General features: G+C 43.9%; 1 protein-coding gene across 4 annotated transcripts in view; it reads right to left on the bottom strand.

Moving 5' to 3' along the window:
* ARFGEF3 (ARFGEF family member 3) overlaps positions 1-15,331 on the bottom strand; it is a 165,805-nt gene extending 150,474 nt beyond the window's left edge. For all 4 annotated transcript variants that reach the window (XM_045842823.1, XM_045842824.1, XM_045842825.1 and 1 more), the window contains exons 1-2: positions 14,875-15,331; positions 8,761-8,812 (exon numbers count right to left, since the gene is read on the bottom strand). In XM_045842823.1, the coding sequence (XP_045698779.1) occupies positions 8,761-8,812; positions 14,875-14,959 (137 nt within the window). In that variant the 5' untranslated portion in view covers positions 14,960-15,331. The remainder of the gene's footprint in view (positions 1-8,760; positions 8,813-14,874) is intronic.
* Positions 15,332-18,751: the final 3,420 nt, after the last annotated feature.

Below are 18,751 nucleotides of genomic sequence, written 5' to 3'. Positions count from 1 at the left end.
CACCATCCACAAAAATAAACTCAAAATGGATAAAAGACTTAAATATAAGTTGTGACAGCATAGAAGTCATGGAGGAGAACATAGGTAGGAAAGTTTCAGATAGTCCATGAAGTGATATTTTCACTGATCTGTCCCCTAGTGCAAGGGATATAAAGGAAAGAATAAACAAATGGGACTACATCAAATTAAAAAGCTTCTGCATGGCCAAAGAAAACATCAGCAAAATGAAAAGGGAACCAACTGTATAGGAAAATATATTTGCCAATGATACCTCAGACAAGGATTTGATCTCCAAAATATATAAAGAACTCACACAGCTCCATGCCAGGAAGACAAACAATCCAATAAAAAATGGGCAAAGGACCTGAACAGACACTTCTCCAAAGAGGACATACAGGGGGCCCATGGAAACAGCCTAAGTGCCCATCAGTAAATGAGTGGATAAAAACAACCATGGTACATTTACATAATGGAGTACTACACAGCAGAAAGAAAGAAAGAACTCCCACCCTTTTGTGACAGCATGAATGGAGCTGGAGAGTATTATGCTAAGTGAAATAAGCCAGGTGGGGAAAGACAAATACCATGTGATTTTACTTATAAGTGGAACTTAATCAACAAAACAAATAAGTGAGTAAAACAGAACCAGAGACATGGAAATAAAGAACAAACTGACAGTGACCATAGGAGTGGGGGGAGGAGGATAACGGGGGAAAGAAGAGGAAGGGTCAAGTCAAGGAACATGAATAAAGGACCCATGGACACAGACAAGAGGGGATGTAGGACTGAAAGTGGAAGGTGGGGGTGGGTAGGGCAGGGGAGAGTAATGAGGGAAAAATGGGAACAACTGTAATTGAACAATAAAAAAAAATAATAAATAATATGTCGGAGGCATAGTTTGAAATAAAAGCAGGAAATCCAGAACTACATTGCCTGTAAGGTACAGCTAAATTATGAAAACCATGCACAGAATAACCTGCACATCCAAAATGCTACCTTCATTCCATTCAAGAGGAATGAAGGGGCCTAGGAAGGGAAATTTGTGATTGGATTGTTACACTTTTTCAAAATGGAATTATGTTTTCCTCTAGCACTTCCCTTAGAGCCATGTGCTATAAAATAAAGACATCAACTACTTGTCATAAAGGAAGGATAGTGGCCAATGGCTGTTTTTTGAACATCAGTATCTTGCTCACATCACAAAATATAACTCACGGCCAAGCTCCTACATTCTGGCCTGGGTGGGTTATGCACTTCTTTAACTGACTGCATCATTTAAATTTGCTTTTAGGTCAGGAGCTATTAACAAGGAGCAGCTTTATAATTGAGAACAATTGTAGGCCTTTCTTATCGAAGGGAATAGAACATGAAAACCATTAAGACTGGCTTAAAGGCTGGCAGATAACACACAGAAGCAGCTGTTTGTATGGTAGGAAATAGTATTGTTACTTATACTATGTTAAAAGGTGACAGGAATACTCTTTGTCATCCATAGCAGTAGAGAAAGGAGGAAGATAAACCAGATCTTCAGGGCACCCCGATCTCTAATGTGGATCTCAGCATCTCTACTGCGGAAGGCTGCTCCTCATTCTCCTTGCAGACTGTTTTTTTGTGGTGAACACAAAAATGACAATTCTGCTCACCTATTTAGGCCAAGCAAGATCTCAAGAAGCTGGAACAGTTCAGGGGACTCTGGGATGAGCCCTTCATCACTTAAATGGTCCCCTGGACCCCCCGCAAGGTTGCAGAGATTAAAAAAAAAAATTCCTGTAACACTGAAAATGAGCCAGGCTTAGACTAATCAAAGTGTCTGAAATATCCTAGTCTTTTCCTCCTTCCCTCCCTCCCTCCCTCCCTTCCTTCCTTCCTTCCTTCCTTCCTTCCTTCCGTCCTTCCTTCCTTCCTTCCTTTTTTTCTGGCGCAGAACCAGGAAAAGAGCAACAGAGTGAAAGTTACATTTGCCTCTGCAAAGAAAAGTCAGCTGTGGTAGAGAGGAAAGGCAGAAACCTGCAAGAGAAAAGATGTCAAGATGAGTTTACATCTGGGAGAAACACAGGCATTTGCAGCTCACCTGGAATCATGCAGAACCCTCCCTAGGAGCATGCACCAGTCTTTAGGCTCATGTCCTCCATTCAGTTAGCACAAGCTGAAGACATTCTCCCTGGACATTCTGTGCTTCCTCCTCTAGGCAGTGGGGGTACCAAGGGGAGCCCAATTCTCCATGACACCAAGAAAGACAGAAACAACAATGATGAGATCAAAGCTGCCAGCCCCAAACCCCTGTTGAGGTATTTGCTGTCCTCATCCATTTTAAATCACATACAAGCCTTCCCAATTGATGTAAGTATATTTTTTCAATTAAAAACCAAACAGGAAAATGGACATCCCATAGAAGTTCCTCCAAAGTTCAAAGCACAGAACTAAAGCACTGAAACACATAAAAGGCAGCAGAAAAGCAATGAAATGAAACCATACCAAATAAGATGGGAAGCTCCACGGACGGTTCTCTCCGAGAATAAATGCTGATGAACATGCTCCCACCCTGCAGGAAAGATCAGTGGGCCCCCAAATCAAGAGGAGAAGGAGCACATCAGCATCTGGGCTAAAAGAAGCATCTAGACCACGTGGGCAAAGTGAAGCAGAGGGCGGGGCAGGGGTTCAAAGGGTGGGAACAGGAAGTGGCTGGGGGACACACACAGAGACGATCGGGAAGAAGGGCTGTTGGAGTCTCCCTGGGAACTGTAACAACTGGCGGACATAAAGTAACCAGGCTGAGGCTGGCTCTGAAGAATCATGCAGAAGGTAGCAAAATGGCAGCTGGGCCATGGCCAGGTAACGGCTGGGATTGTTCCCAAAGGGCACTCAGAAACACCAAAAAGAGATTCTCTGCCAATGGCTGCCTTTAATGAGATAGCTCAAGGATTCCCCCACACAGCTTCATCTCATCTAGACCAGTTCTGCTGTAAGTAAGGAACCCGGGCTAGCAGAAAGGGGAAATCCCAGACTGACTCAGGACAAGGCAGGGGGGCCGAGCAGAGTGAGGTAAAGTTTCTTTAGTTCTTTAAAACAGAAACACAGCACTCCAAGTCAAAGTCATGTTGAGGAGTGGGGTAGGACAGGCAGCATGCCGCTTCCAGGTAAGCCAAGGACTCTTCAGTGTCCTTGGGCATAGGACATCAGGGTCCCAACAACTACCACCAGCTCTCCACCCCTGATCTAATACCCATTCACCCCTCGGGGTTTTGGTTGAGTGTCGAGGAGGGGATTTAAGACTATGCTAACTGAGGTCAGTGGGTTGGGACTTTCTGGGACTTACCCTTTCAGTGAATGAGATACTAGAAGTGCTCTGTGAAAGTTGAGATTCCATTCCAGCATGGATCGTCCCATGCTAGAGTGGGATCTCAATACTATGATTTCCGAGAACCTAGATGAGGACACAGGTTCCCTGGGATGTACGATGCAGAATTTGGAGAAGTAGTTTCATCCTACAGACATTTATAAGGCACTGGACTAAGAGGTGCAAAGATGAGTAATTTATGTGCACGAGCTCCTTGAGGACAAGGCCAAAGAGCAGAACCTGCAATGGCTGCCAACCTGACATGATTGCCAGGACAGAATTATGTAAAGAGAAGAGTCTAGTGAGGCCACAAAGAAGAGAAGAGTCACTTCTATGAATAGCAGCTCAGTCTTCAAGGATAAGTAGGACGAGGAAGTGAGAACAGTTGCATGCTACGAGACACACAGTAGATGATCTTGATGAAGAGCGCAGCTCAGAAAATGTCCCCCTATTGGAGCCCCTCATACAGGGGAGCCTTGGCTTCCTAACCCAACACCCCCAGACCTGTTGCTTTGGTCTAAGCTTTAGCATACAGAAGGAAGAGGACTCATAACAAGTATGCTCTTGAGTGCAGGACCACGGCAATGGCCCACTCTTTTACGGGTTTTATGCAACCCTGTGAACACCTAAAGCTAAAGAAGAACATAACAAAGGAGCAAAGGTGTTGAGGATACATTGAGGATATACACTCCTCCTGGAGGAAGATAAAGACTCTTAAAACTCAGTCCCGAAATCTAAAGCAAGACTAAGGGCAGGAAGGTTGAAAGATTTTCACATAAATATCTACTAACAAATTCCACAGGACTGGTTCCCTGGGCCTTCCTCCAGCCCCGCCACTGAACCTTATGGGCACTCTGCATGAATTTACACACCTGTTGCTCACGCAGCTCACGGTACCAACAAGGAGGGTGGTGGCTGACTCAGCGAACAAGCCTGGGGCAGAAATCAGCAATGCCTAACCGCTCTTTAATTCCAGCTAAAAGTTTTATCATGAGTTTGTCCCTTACAATGTCCTATGCATGACTGAGTGTGTTACACAGCCACTAAAATCATTCCTGTGACATCTGGACTTCGGTTTGTACAAAGGCCCTCAGAGGAAGTGATGTTAAGAGGAAAAAAAAAAGAAGATAATACAACCATAGGTCTCTCAGCTTTCAATTTTCTTCTGATTTGCACTATCACTACTAATGAACACAACTGATCAAAACAGTATCAGTAATTATCAGAATATTAATTTAACATGAAAAGTAGTCAATGGCAAAAGAAAAAACTACGAAAACCAGCACAGTAAACATATCTGTGATTTGAATTATTTCCTATAGCCCTTTGCAAAACCTGCAATGACAATAACAAAAACTTTGTAAATAATCACATCTAGGGGATTATGTAACAGAAATGGAAATAATCTAAATATAAAATCAGGGGACTACAAGAAATAGTTTATGAATCTGGTTTATTTCTCACATACTAAATATAATTGAAGAAAAAAATTAAATAATTAATATATCCAAATTCTTTCTCATGAACAGACAAATATTTACAGAGACTAGATTTTTTTGAGTAGATGCTCAAACAAAAAGTTGGCATATTAAACATAATGCTTGCCCAATAAATTTAATGAAGAAAAAACCATAATGACTGGACAGAGTAAGTCCTCTCTAGGTTTGAAAGTACCAGGAAGACCTGTCTGGGTAGCTCAGCTTGTTGGAGCATCATCCCAATATTCCAAGGTTGCAGGTTCAATCCTCGGTCAGGACACATATAATCTCTCTCTCTCTTTCTCTCCCTTACTCTTTCTTTCTAAACAAATTTAAAAAAATGTTAAAGTACTGGGAAGATGAATCAAAGGTAAAGGAATGATTCACAAAAGGGAGAAAAGCTCATTATAGTATATGTCCTCATTATATCACTTCCCTGATAATAAAGTAAAATAGTAAACCAGACCATTACTGACTCAATAACTTTTTTTATTCTAATTATCACTTATTCCCATACCCTAAATGAGGTTTTAAAAGGCTCCCAACTATTTCAAATCATGGTCAAACTGAAACTTCCGTATATGGATAAAATTCTACAATAAATTTACACCTGTAGCCTTATAACAGTGTTTTCCAGTGACATGTGTCTTCATTCTCCTCCTCAGAACGCAAAGTCTCTGAGTACAAGGCTCACATCTGCCATCTCATTCATATGGTTCCATTCTCTGTATAAGAATGCTTGATGGACCTCACTGCACAGCTGGAATATAAGAATGCACATTCCTCTGTATACAAGGGTGACATCACCAGCTCTTTGTTGTAGAATAAAAACTCTGAATTATAGTTCTACTAATGGTGAAGATAAGTAAAGATACCTATATATCCATCCACAGTTCCTCATTGGCATCCTTCCCACCAATTTTGTGACTCTCCCTTATGGGTTGTATAAGATAGCTAGCTGGTGCCCTGGCCAGGTGGCTCAGTTGGTTGGAGCGTCTTCGCGGACACCAGAAGGTTTCGGGCTTGATTCCGGTCAGGGCACATACCGAGGTGGAGGGTTTGATCTCTAGTCAGGGTGCATATGGGAGGCAACTGATGATGTTTCTCTCTCTCTCAAAAAATCAATAATAAAATATCCTTGGGTGAGATTTTAAAAAAAAAGATAGCTAGCTGGCTCCTGAGTACACCTCAAAACCATGGATAAAAATAAAGATAAATGTCTAAACAAGGGACAAAATACGTGTCCCTAGGTCCATTAACACCGTATTTTATCCATCTCATCTGGCCACACACACCAAGAGTTCGAGAAGGCCAGCTGTCTTCCGAGGACCATTCCCAACCGGGGGCCAGGAGACCTGACGTGGGTTCCACCAGCCCCTGTCCTGGGAACCAAGCTGCAAAGCATCGTCATCAAACATTTTTGCTTCTGTAGCCTCCAAGAAAACTTTAGAATTCTAGTTTTCACACATTTTAAATTAACATTTGAATTTTTAATTATAATTTTAATTAATTGCAAAGGCTATAATTCTGGCATATTGAAATTATAAAAAATTTTAATTAAAACATTTCACTCATTTAAGTGTGTGTAATGAAATCTAAATACCACACCCATTTTAAAACCACCTTCATCCATCAAAAAAAAAATACACGAACAAGCTCTCCTTTCACAGTGAAAAAGGCTGCATTGTTCTCTTTTTCCTTGAACTCGTATTTTCATTCCACTTCCCCACAGGATTTTCTCTTGATATTACGTGTTAATGCTTGAGAGGCTTCCATTAATCTTCCCATTACATTTCTCTATAACAAAAATGTGTATAAAGTGATTTTTAAAAATTTCTTGTGGCCGTGAGGCTAAGTGTTCACTTTTCTTCTGGTTTGAGCTATCATGACTAAGGCGCACAACGGGTCCAAACAGCATTAACATTTACTTGTAAGACTGTTAATGTAGTTAACACAGAAAGTACAACTTCATTGGAAATGCATTTCTAAAGAAATGGATAGAGCTAGTTTATTGCTCTTCTCGATTAGTTCATATACCTATGGAAGAGTATTCCTTATTGCTATAATAAGGTGGGGTTTACCATCAATTCCATACCTTTTTCCCCACTTTTATATATATAAGCAGTAAGATACCTTGTTTACATAAATAAAAACTAAATAAAGACTTATAACAAAGAATTTTATGTATCATCTTACAACCAGATTAAGTCCTCCTTCAATTTTGCTGAAAGTTAAGAAGTAAAATCTAACCTACAAAAAGATGTGTGCCCTGGTCATTATATCCATCCCTTTCCAATAGGGATACCAATATTTTCATAGGCTTTTGTCGGTGGGAAGAGAGTTTTGCCCCGCAGGACAACACACCGCGGGTTCAGGAAGCGATCGGTGACAGCTGTGCCTCTCCTTTGTCAAGCAGGGAAAGGCGACTGTAAGCAGTGAGATGGAAAAGAAGATGTGGCCAAATCCATTTAGTAACTACAGAAGCTGGGACCTGGAATCACCTCCCGAAACTACGTGTGTTTTGTGTCTCTTGGAGAGTGGGTCCTCACGGTCTCCGGAGCGCAGGGACCGCCGCCCCGCCCCAGGGGGTAAGGCCCTCCTCTAGGCAAGGATGCTGCTGCCGCACAGGCAGTCCCTTTAGAGGCCAGATGACGCAAACGAAAGTGCGCTCAGACTAACACAGGAATTCCCTCGCAATCCACCAGCCTATATGGGATCTCAGACCTACATAAGAAGTAATACATTTTTTAAAAGGACAGAAACATAATTCTTGTTTGATCTACTTGAAAATAGAGAAAATGCCTAATAAATTACCATGTTCTGGCAATATAGAAATTAGGCCCAACAAAGGACTGCAAATTCAATACTTTTAATAATCTCAAAGAAAATCTGGGAATGATCCAAATGTCTAATAATAAGAAAGCTACTACATAAATTATGTTACAGCAGCCATATAATGGAAGAATATGCAACATTTTAATTTGAAGTGCAAATATCAACATTAGAAAATATTCTCCATATGATGTTGACTAAAATACACACACAGCAGAAACAAACTTGTAAATACAATTTCACGTTAATGTGTAAAGATATGTGTGTGCGAAGAAAAAGCCTGTTAAAAATGTATTAAACTATTTTCAGTGGTTATCCTTAGGTGGTGTAAATATGGACTGTTTTCTTATTTGTTTTTTAAAGTATATTTTTTACTGACTGTGCTATTACAGTGTCCCATTTTTTTCTTCCCCTCTATCCCCCTCTGCCCTGCACTCCCCCTCCCTCCAGCACTCCTCCCTGCCGTAGTTCATGTCCATGGGTCGTACATATAAGTTCTTTGTCTTCTCCATTTCCCATACTATTCTTAACCTCTCTCAGTCTATTTCTTACCTACCACTTATGCTTCTTATTCCCTGTACCTTTTTTGTTCTTTCCAAATTTTCCACAGAAGTCATGTATTTCTGGGGATGAAGGGAAATAAAAAAATTAGGGCAGTGAGGAAGGAAGGGAAATAGTTTCACTGTCTCAGGGCTGCTGCATGTGGCTGCAGAGTTTGTCACACGGTGGCCAGCCACAGAGCTAGCCAGTGAGAGACTGAATCCATCCCACACGATGTAGAGCTGCATTCCCCCCTACAGGGGGCGCCATATCCTAGTTCACAGTAGAAGATAACTGTCCAGTGTCCGTATCCTCACTTAGGTTATAGTGATTTCTCTCCCTGACCATTACCCTTTCATTTCTGACTTCCCTAGCTCCCTTTGGCTCACAGACTTCCTTTACTCCACAAACAGGTGGAAATGAACGCAGTCAGGTTCCTTTCATGGCAACTTCACAAAATATCTCAGTTCATGTATGTGAATAAGCCACTGGTCGGCAAGTATCATGCTATGAACCAACGAGGTTATCTGGGCTTTCACAAGAAGACGGTGGGCAATTCTCCAGTCTCCTTACCTCAGCAAGTGGGGAGGGATCTTGACAATGGTATCCACACCACCCAGGGTTTCTGCAAAAGGAAGATGACAAAGTTAAAAATAAATATGCACGAGGTTGGAAACTCCATTGCACACAATTTCACTGTTAGTTTCTTTTTCCCCCAGACATTTCTATAATTGTAAAGTAGTCAATTCTCAATTCTTTGACAGCAAATCATTCACACTCAAAACTATTTCTCCCCAGATAGCCCCAGAGACTTCTCTGGGGAAGGTTAAAAATTAGGATGTATTTCCCTACAGAGACACAGAAGGAATAGTTAAATTCCTAACCTAAACCAGAACTTCAATTTGATCTAGTTACAACTGACTAAAGTACTATACTCTTACAATAAAAACAGAGAAAGTTGTTTCCTTGAAACTATGGTTTCAACACCCTTAAATATTTCACATGTGAGGGATTTCAACTCCACAAAGCATTTTATGTAACATCTCATTATTCTTGCACACATTTATGACAATGGTGGGTTAAACTTTTTAAATCATACCATAATTAGATTATGGGAGGCTCACCCCAAATCTCATTAATTCGACTTGGATGTTCAATACTTTACTATTGTTGTGGATTACTCACACTACTGCTGCCTCCAATTGTGGAGATAATGAAAAGGTCACTATTCTCTTCCGGGAAAAAAACAAAAAACTCTTCTATTTCGATAGTCCCAATTTGTCTCCAGTTTTTCAGCTCAGACAGCGCTGACTCCTCTCGTCACTGCTGAGATGTAATAGGCCCTGTCAGTGTGAGCCATCTTCTCCGGGGAGGAGATCCGTTTCTCCCAACCCTGCTCAGAGAGCAGAGGGAATGATACGCAACAAATGTGTCCTGAGACTCAGGAGCAAGAACAGCCAAACCATGATGCTAGGGCCCGGGCTTGTTGTGCCAAGGGGACAAAAAAAATTGGTGTAAGCAAAGCAATCCCCAAAACAGAAAGATGGGAACTGGTCAGATGAGCGCTGCTGTGGGCACAGGCCAAGGGAGGCAGTGAGTGGACTGTGGTCAGGCCTTGAGACAGGATAACAAGAAAATGAAGTCCTGACTGCGCCTCTGGGGCTGGGAACAGCTTGAAGGCCACAAGGGTCAGCACAGCCCAGCAGTCAGCATGGCAGGGCCAGGGTCCAGGACAACTTGACGCTACTCCCCACAGGGAGGTTCTGACACTGAACAACCAAATTGTCATGATTTTCCTCATCAGAGGGAAAGGTTTATACTCCATGCAGAAAGTGCAACAGTGCCCAGTGCCCAACTCCACAACTGCTAGAGGAGCTAACAAGAGGAAGAGAGCAAGGGGAGTTACAGAGCATCCAGAGTGAGCCCATCCCATTCAAGTAGAGATGCAGAGTAGGTAGCTGCACTGGGGTCTGGAGGTCAGAGCGCAGGTGTGGGCTGGTGACAGAAACCTGAGCGTTACATTCTCAGAAACCAAACTGATGCTGTGGTTATGGACATGTTCAGCTCCAGTAGGGCTGGGAGTAAGAGAAGAGGGCCCAAGGGTAGTAACTCCTGAGAAACTCTAACACTTTGTCGGGGAAAAGGAGCTGGAGCTGGCAAAGGAGACAGAGCAGCTCAAGATGTTTGATGTTTGGGCATGGTCACAGAGACCAGGCTGGTGCCTGGTGTGCTCAGCATGGCCAAGAAGACCTGTAAGATGGGCGTGGGGACGGTCTGCTAGATTGGGGTCTCTGTATTTGTCACTGAGAGTGCGTGGAAGGAGGGAGGGGAAAAACTAGAGTGAGTAAAGGATGTGGACACATGCGCTGTGGATACTCTTAGAAGTTCAGCTGTAAAGGTAACAGAAACTGTGGTTGGAAGAAGTGGGTGGGAAGACAGAAGGAAGGCTGGTGGGTAGATAAGACTATCCTTCCGCTACTTGGTGTCCCAGTATCTTAACTTTCTCCTCACCTCCATTTTCCCAGTCTCTACATGAATCCCTGACATAAGTTTTAAAAATGTCTAAAGTGAAGGCATGGTCCCTTCTAGTTCTAATGGTGTGCCGTTCTATTTCACCCTACCTCTCCCAGCTCACAAGCCTGCAGAACTGCCAGTTCTCGAGAGAGAGTGCTGGTGTTTCAGGCTCTCCACAAGCTGAACCCTCCTCTATTCTTTCCTATTCCCTAGTCACACCATTTCCTCATTGACCAAAAAAAAAAAAAAAAAAAATCTAACAAACCAGATAGCACCAAATGGAGGAGAGATACATATATATTCCTTGCCAGTTACTATGCCACTATTAAAAATACCAATTCTCAGAGAAGTATTAATGACATAAAAGTGCTAAAGTTAAAATAGTTAAAATACAAATGACAATCCAGCCTATAGGATATCATACTCTGCAGAAGGGAAATATTCCAAAATGTGGTGTTATTGTGGGTTGCGAGGTTACAGGTGATTTTAATGATTTCTTTATACTGTTTGAATATTGTTCAGTATTCTAAAATGAACACACATAAGTTAAGTTTTATAAATAGAAAAAAGATGAATATCGCTTAAACCTCAAGTCATTAACACGTTGATTTATTCAGCGAACATCCGCCCCTCACCCTGTGGGTGCGGAAAGCCCAAAGAAGCATAAGCAGCAGCCCCGGACACTGCTCAAGAAGCGACGTCCACACTGTTGCCATTTGTCGTTTTCGATGACCAGCATCCACCACCCACCTTCTGAAGCAGCACCCTATCTTTGTTTTGAGGATACCACCCTTTCCTGACCCTGGGACTTCCTTCACTGGGCCTTGGAGCCTAGGTCCAAGCCAGTTACCTCCCTCCATTCCTCAGCTCGAGGACTGACTCGAGGACACACACACAACCCCGAGACTCCAAGAGAGAACAAGTGAAACCAAGGACTGAGCAGCGGTGACTGGAGGAGCTCTACTCTCTTCCGAGGATCCCGCGATGGGCCGAGTGAGAGGCGGTCCCTTTCTCTATGATGGCCTAGGTGGAGAGACGACCCCTTTCTCCTGTGATGATTGTAGTGGGAGAGGACTCCTCTCTCCTGTGATAGTCTAATGTCAGGATGACCCCTCTCCCTTATAAGGGTCCCAGCAGGAGATGACCCCTATCTCTCAAGATGGTCTAAGTGGGAGGTGATCCCTCTTTCCTGAGATGGTCCAAGTGAGACGATCCAATGTGATGATCCCTAAGCCCAAAGCTTTGGAGGTTCGCGCAGAGCATGTTAGAAACCTCAGAAAGAGCAGAGCAAGGTCCTCGGACCAGTGTCTAATTCCCAAACCAAACTCAACCCACAGCCTTCCAAGGGATATTTAGTTAATAAAGTGAATAAATTCTGTTCTGCTTACGTCAGTTTGAATTAGGGTGTTTTTGTTTTTGTTTTTTGTTTTTGTTTGTTTCTAGAACCCAATGTATTAATCAATTATCCTGCCCCCAGAAAGGGGGCTGTGCACACAACTGACTGTAATTCAAAGGATTACAGGTGCTTTAGGGAAGTCATGAGGGCAGGCTCTGAACCCAGAGGACCAACTGCTTCAACTGAGGAGTCCCAGGAATGAATGCTTGCCAAGTGAGCTGGGTCTTAGGAGCCTGCAAGGGGATTCCTGGCGGAAGGCCTAGCATGGGCAGAGACAGAGGAGTGTGCAGAGCACCGTGTGTTCAAGAAAGTGCTGCAGCTTCCTGTAGACTGTCGAACCCTTGGTCGGGGAGCATTTAGAAAGAGGGCTGAGGCTGGATTCTGAAGAGAGTTCTAAAGAATTTATACTTTAATCTATAAAGAAATTATGGGACAGAAGAGTTAAAGTATTTTATAGTTAAACAATAAAAAGAAGAAGACGGTCTGGACCACTATGGCTCAGTTGCTTGAGCATCTTCCTGCAGATTGACAGGTCGCCAGTTAGATTCCTGGTCTAGGTACTTGCCTAGATTGTGGGCTTGTGGGTTCTGGGTTCTGGGCTGGGGTGGGGTTGCATATCAGAGGCAACCGATCCATGCTTTTCTCTCACATCAATGTTTCTCTCCCTCTGCTTCTCCCTTCCTTCCCCTCTCTCTAAAGAATAAATAAATCAAAATAAAATTTATTTTAAAAAAGAGATGGAACAGTGGAACACGGACTGGAGTAGGAAAGATCAGAAAACCTTATCTCTGCGCCTTTGTTCATGCTGCATCCTCCCTCTGACATCGCCTTCTAATAAACTTCTACAGGGAGGAAGTACTTTATTCATCCTTACATATCACTGCTCAGGACAGGGGAGGTCTTGATTTTAAAAAATGTATGATAAATAAATAAGAAAGGAAAAGAAGGAACCCAGAGCTTATCCATTCTTAAGGTCAAATCCACTTCAAAAGTCCCACCAGCTCACAGCCTTCACCCCCCTCCCTTCCCCCCACCCCCACGACCTCAGTTGCCCCCACTTCTTCGATCTGTTTTCCTGGTTGACTCAGTGCAGCCTACACAATGAATGTCCTGCACTGTTATTTAACCCTTTCATGTGTGCATGTCTCAGCTTGCTAACTAGAGAAAGAAAACCTTTCTATTCTTACAGTCAGGCTGGACTCTAGGCTCTTGACTCAGACAGGCAAGCTACTTGCCTCGGCTCTGGCCTTCCTGGGTTGCTTCGAGGACCTAAACTCAGCAAAACTGCAGTTGAACTTAACAGGATGCTGAGCATCAAAGTTCAAACATTAAAAGCACTAGAGTACTCTTCTCCTCCCTTTTATCAACATCTGCTTAAATTACAGCAAAATAATAATGACTACAAGCAATGGTGTGTTTAGAGTACAGTCGGGTCCTGCTCTATTACGCTACCCAGCCACCTGTGACCTTTCAGTAGATGCGTTTGGGAATCTAGCTCTGAATCACTGGGCTGAATGACAATGGCAATGCAAAAACAGCACTGTGGCTTTAAGAGCCTCGCTGCTCACATATTTATCTGGTCCATTTTTCTTTCATAGTAAACAAATGGTCGAGTTCTGGTTCTGCCCACAAGATCAGCTTCCTAGATAATATTCTAGAAAATAATGTGAAAATATGCAGATGTAAAAAAAAGATGTTACTATGATTATCTGGACACACAGCCCCAAACATATGTGAATTCAGACCTAAATATTAACAGAGTCACCTAAAGCACCACAAGAATTTTACATTTAGTGGAAACCTGGCACTTCTCTCTCTTTCCAGTATAATGTGACAAGCACTGATTATTTTTTGGTTGAGAGAGAAAGGGTTTCAATTTTAATGTTTTAATTGAGTGGCAAATGAGGAATCACATGCAGACTTGGGCAAAGCCAGAGGCCCACAGAGCGGCCCTGGTTTCCCCTTGGCCTTTCCTTTTTTGAAAGCATCACTATCACCCAAAGTATGTCCCTGATCTCTTTGCCTCCCCATCCAGACAATCTACTTGCCTGATTGCAATGTCTTTCCTCTTCCTCGGAGGCTGAGTTCTACAGCCTGAGTCTGATAGGAAACACGAATTTGCTGTCTGGAACTTTATTTCAATGCCTGCCCAGCTCACCCATCTCCATCCCACCTGTCTGAAGGCCAGACCACAACAGAATTGCGAAGGTTACACAATCCCAACCATATGTTATTTTTTTCAGGTACAATAAACATGAAAGCTCATACTTAACAAGCTGCCTCTATCAGGAAAATCAAATGAAACACTTAGTCCTTCCTGGTTACACTCGACCATGTGTCGGGATCGGGGTTGATGGTCCAACTTCCGTTTTCTCCACAGGCGATTCAGAACTGGGCCCCTGGATTCGCACCGACTTGCGGTCCTGCCTCCCTCAGAGACGGGTGACCAGGGTCCACTGTACTGGGGATCTGGAGAAGGGACCCGCCCGGCGTGGAGGACAGAGGTTCCCCGTTAAGGTTTGGAAGAAGATACACGAGCCATAAAGGTGGCGGTGGATGTCAACACCTGAATCAGGATTCTCGTTACGCACATCAGTTCAAGGAGGCAACTCTCGCAATTGCGCGAAATGCATGCATAACAGATGCTCAGCGAAAGCGCCCGACGCACAGGGCCGTTTCAGCCTAAGCCCGCGCGGCCCTCGGGCGGCGGTGGCGAGCAGGGACGCACGACCGGCCAGCAGGTGCCCAGCGCCCCGCGCCCCTCTCTGTGCGCTTACCCAGGGCCCAGGTGCAGCTCTCTTTGATGGCTTTGTACTTGCTCCCGGACGCTTCCTTCTGCAGCTTCCTCAGGATCTCTTCCATCTTGACCCTCGCAGGGGCCTGGCAGCCGACAGCGAGAGAAGCACGAGAGGCTGGAGAGGGAAAGCCGCCGCCGCTGCTCCCTGGCCCTGCGCGCCTAGGCGGCCGCTGCGCTCGCCAGCATCCGGCCCTGGTGCGGCGACTGATGAATCACGCCCGCTCCACGCCGCGGGCCACGTCAGTCCCGTCGCCCCGCCCCGCCCGCTCGCCGGGGTCAGGTGCGCTCCGCGCGCGCCTGTGGCGTTGGTGGGCTCGGAGCTCGAGGCTGGGATGGCGCTCGCCAGAGCGGGCCGCCGAGAACGGCCCCTGGGACAGGAAGGCTTCGCGGAAAAGGTGGAGGCGGATGTCCTGAGCCGGCCTGCTGCCGGTCGTCGGCACGGCTCGGCCCTAAGAAGCGTCTGATCACCGCGGGCAGTCAGCTGGGAGGGGCCTCTGGGCTGTCCTCCCCGCTCCACCCCCTGCGCCAGGCGGGCAGGGTTGGGGCGAGGGGAGCGGCTCTGTCCCGGTCGCGGAGACCCCTGCACCCCCTGCTCTGTGCTTTCCCTATTTAATGATCAGCTCCTCTGGGCCACTCTAGGTACCTCTCTCAGTGATTAGACTGACTCTGCTCAACACGTACGCAACGGTCTTTCGTGTGTGTGTGTGTGTGTACAGGTTACTATCCCCATTATACAGACGAAGAAACCTAGCCCAGAAAGGATAAGTTACTTCCCAAACCAACAAGAGTTGGACTCAAAACATCTTGAATCCAAAACCCCTTTATAAAATCCTCTTCCCTTCCTCCCCTCCCCTCCCCTGTGCTAAATTGTTTTCCTCTGTGGCCGGGGGGTAAAAAAGGAAGGGGGCTCACTGAGGTACAAGCAGCAAAGGGCCATCAGACTTGGGTGCGGGTGGGAGAGGGTGGACGAGGAAAACTGCCCCAATGCAGAACCCTTGGGCTGAACTTGGGAGGCGACCCGGGTGGCCAGGGGAGGCCTCAGACCTCGGGAGAGTGCCCCGTGTTTCAGTCACTTGAGTCTTCACTGATGGAGGCCGTGGGGTGGAGGGAAGGGGGAGAAAAGCAGAAATCTCACTGGAAATCTCATTTTCCCCTGTTTTGAGAGCTGTGATTGGGAACTAAGAAAGAATTTGAGGTATAATGATTTTTCTTTAAAAACGCAAATGTAGCGGTGGTGAGGAAAATGAACTGCAGAGCGATGGACTGGCTGCTGTAGCCTAGACAGGAGTTCAGCCAATGTGGGAGGGAAGGAGTGGAGGGACATAGAACAAGGGATGTTTAGGGAGTGGAAGCAGTAGGATTAAGCCACTGGTGTGGTAGCATATGGAATGCCTTCCAAATTTCTTGTTTGAGAAAGTGGAAGGAGGGTGACCCGTCCTCCAAGTTAAAGAGATGGGGAGAAAGGTTCGGAACCCGGGATTTCATGAGTTCGGTTTTAAACATGTTCAGGTTGAAATGATAATGAGACAACCATAGGGTGTGTTACCCATCGGCAGGAACTCAGAATAGAGCTCTGTGGTAAACATGAGGATTTGAACACCCTTAAGTATTAAGATTACTGATGCCTCGGGTTTGGCAAAGATTGCTGGGAGGCAGGGGGTGGAATGGGAAGAGCAGGATGTCAGGGAGGAAGGTGGGGAACTCTTCCCCTCAAGTGATGGGCAGAGGAGCTAACGCCTGAAGAGGAGGCTCAGAAGGAGCCACCAGAAACCCAGGTGTGGGAGGGCAGCCAGGGGAGGGAGTGTCAGGGCGGGTGTCAGGGAGCTGGGGGGTGGGGGCACATGTTCAGACTTCTCACGTCCTCTGGGTTCCGAGGAGGAAAACCCGGCAAAGTGTCGGTCTCCAAGCGTCCTGCTCACCATTTACGCCCCCATGAAGCCACGGTTTTAAAACATGTTTCTTTCCAGTGCGGCAAAAAATAAAATAAAATAAAATAAAATAAAATAAAATAAAATAAAATAAAATAAAATAAAATAAAATAAAATAAAATAAAATAAAATAAAATAATTATAAACATTGTAGTAGATAATATGTTAGACTACACTGTTAACTGAAGAAAATGTAGTACACAACTTTATAGAATATAGAAAAGTAAATTTCAAAATTTAATAACTGAATCATAAGAGGTTTAGAAGAAAATGTGAGTACATTTATCTTACTGCATTAAGATTATTTCTCACAACCAGCTGAGGCAGAAACTGACCAAAAGGAAAGGTAAATAGATCTGCTAATTTCAATATGTAGAATCTGTGTGTCAAATGTTGCATATGAAATTAAATGGCAAATGACACACTGACAGAAAGATTGGAGGAAAGAGCGTAAATCACCTTTTAATTTGGTATTTAAATTTTTTACTCATTAAGAATATTTGTTTATAGTTAAAAACAAATTTGCTTAAGATACAAACTAGAAAAAAATAACCATTTCAAAATTATAAAGTTTGAATAGCTTTGTAAAAAGAGTTTTTACAAAGTATTCAAAAACAGATGCACGCTCTAAAAAATTCAATGAATATGAAGTCAATTCAAAGAGGAAAAAATACAATTGATTTAGAATTTATGAAAAATGTTCAAGCACCTATTAATTAATAAAAAGAGACAAACAAATAAAATAAGATTTTTTATCAATCAAATTGGCTATGAGATTTGAAATGCTATCGCCTAGTTAGGAAGGAGCTGGCTGATTAGGCCCTGTCCCGTCCCGGGGGGTGGGACCGGGGGCGGGGGGGGGGCGTGGCGTGGTGAAGATGACCTGGTGCTGCAGTCCCAGAGGGAGTCTGGACGTGCACACAGCATACACGGGGCTCTGACCCAGCTCTCTCATTCCAGGAAGTCATCCTGAGTGAGCGACTAGGGAAGTGGATAAAGATTTTTCTACAAGGATTTCAATGTGTTGTTCAATCTTTTTTTAAAAGTTGAAAACTTTAAATAAATGTCCAATAATAGAGAAATGGATAATCTATGATATATGTATCCATAAAGGAGCATACTGTAGAGCCTGTAATAAAAATGTGGGATATCTGAAACTAATATAAAATAATATTGAATGTAAACTAATTTAAAATAAAATTGAATCCCCTGGCTGGCGTGGCTCAGTGGATTGAGTGCCAGCCTGTGTACCAAAGGGTCGCCAGTTCGATTCCTAGTCAGGGCACATGCCTGGGTTGCAGGCCAGGTCCCCAGCAGGGGGTGCTCAAGGGACCATCACACATTGATGTTTCTCTCCCTCTCTTTCTCCCTCCCTTCCCGTCTGTTGAAAAATAAATAGAATCTTTTAAAAAATAAAATAAAATGACAAAAAAGAATAATGTGGGAGAGACATTTTGAATAACATGAAAAGTGGTTTCTATGTATTTAAACAAGAAGATTGTAAATGCTATGTACTAAATGATTTCAATTTTATTATTTAAATATTTGATGTGGATATACACATAAGTTAAAAAATATATACCTATATAACTGGAAAACAAACATGAAATATTAATAGTGTTTATATCTGGTGGGGTTATCAGTGAGTTTATTTTCCCCTTCAACATTTTTACTTTTACAGTTGCAAAGCATTTTTTTAAGGTAGTGGAAAAATGAAATAAAAATAATTAGGTAACAAGGTCAATGGCAACAGAACAGACCAAAATAAACACAGAAAAGAACCTAACAGATGTGAGACTTTAGGTAGAAAGCCTGCCCCAGAATAGTAATGAGGGCAGAAAGCCTGGTTGCGGAGGGCTGAGAGCAGGTAGAAACACTAGTATAAACAACCCCCCACTCAGGATGCTGGCTATGGAGAAGAGGGAGAAT

The sequence above is a fragment of the Phyllostomus hastatus genome, unplaced genomic scaffold (assembly GCF_019186645.2).
Source record: "Phyllostomus hastatus isolate PE091 unplaced genomic scaffold, TTU_PhHast_1.1 phas_contig_40, whole genome shotgun sequence".
NCBI lineage: Eukaryota > Metazoa > Chordata > Mammalia > Chiroptera > Phyllostomidae > Phyllostomus > Phyllostomus hastatus.
This window is presented reverse-complemented; position numbering and strand designations above follow the sequence as displayed.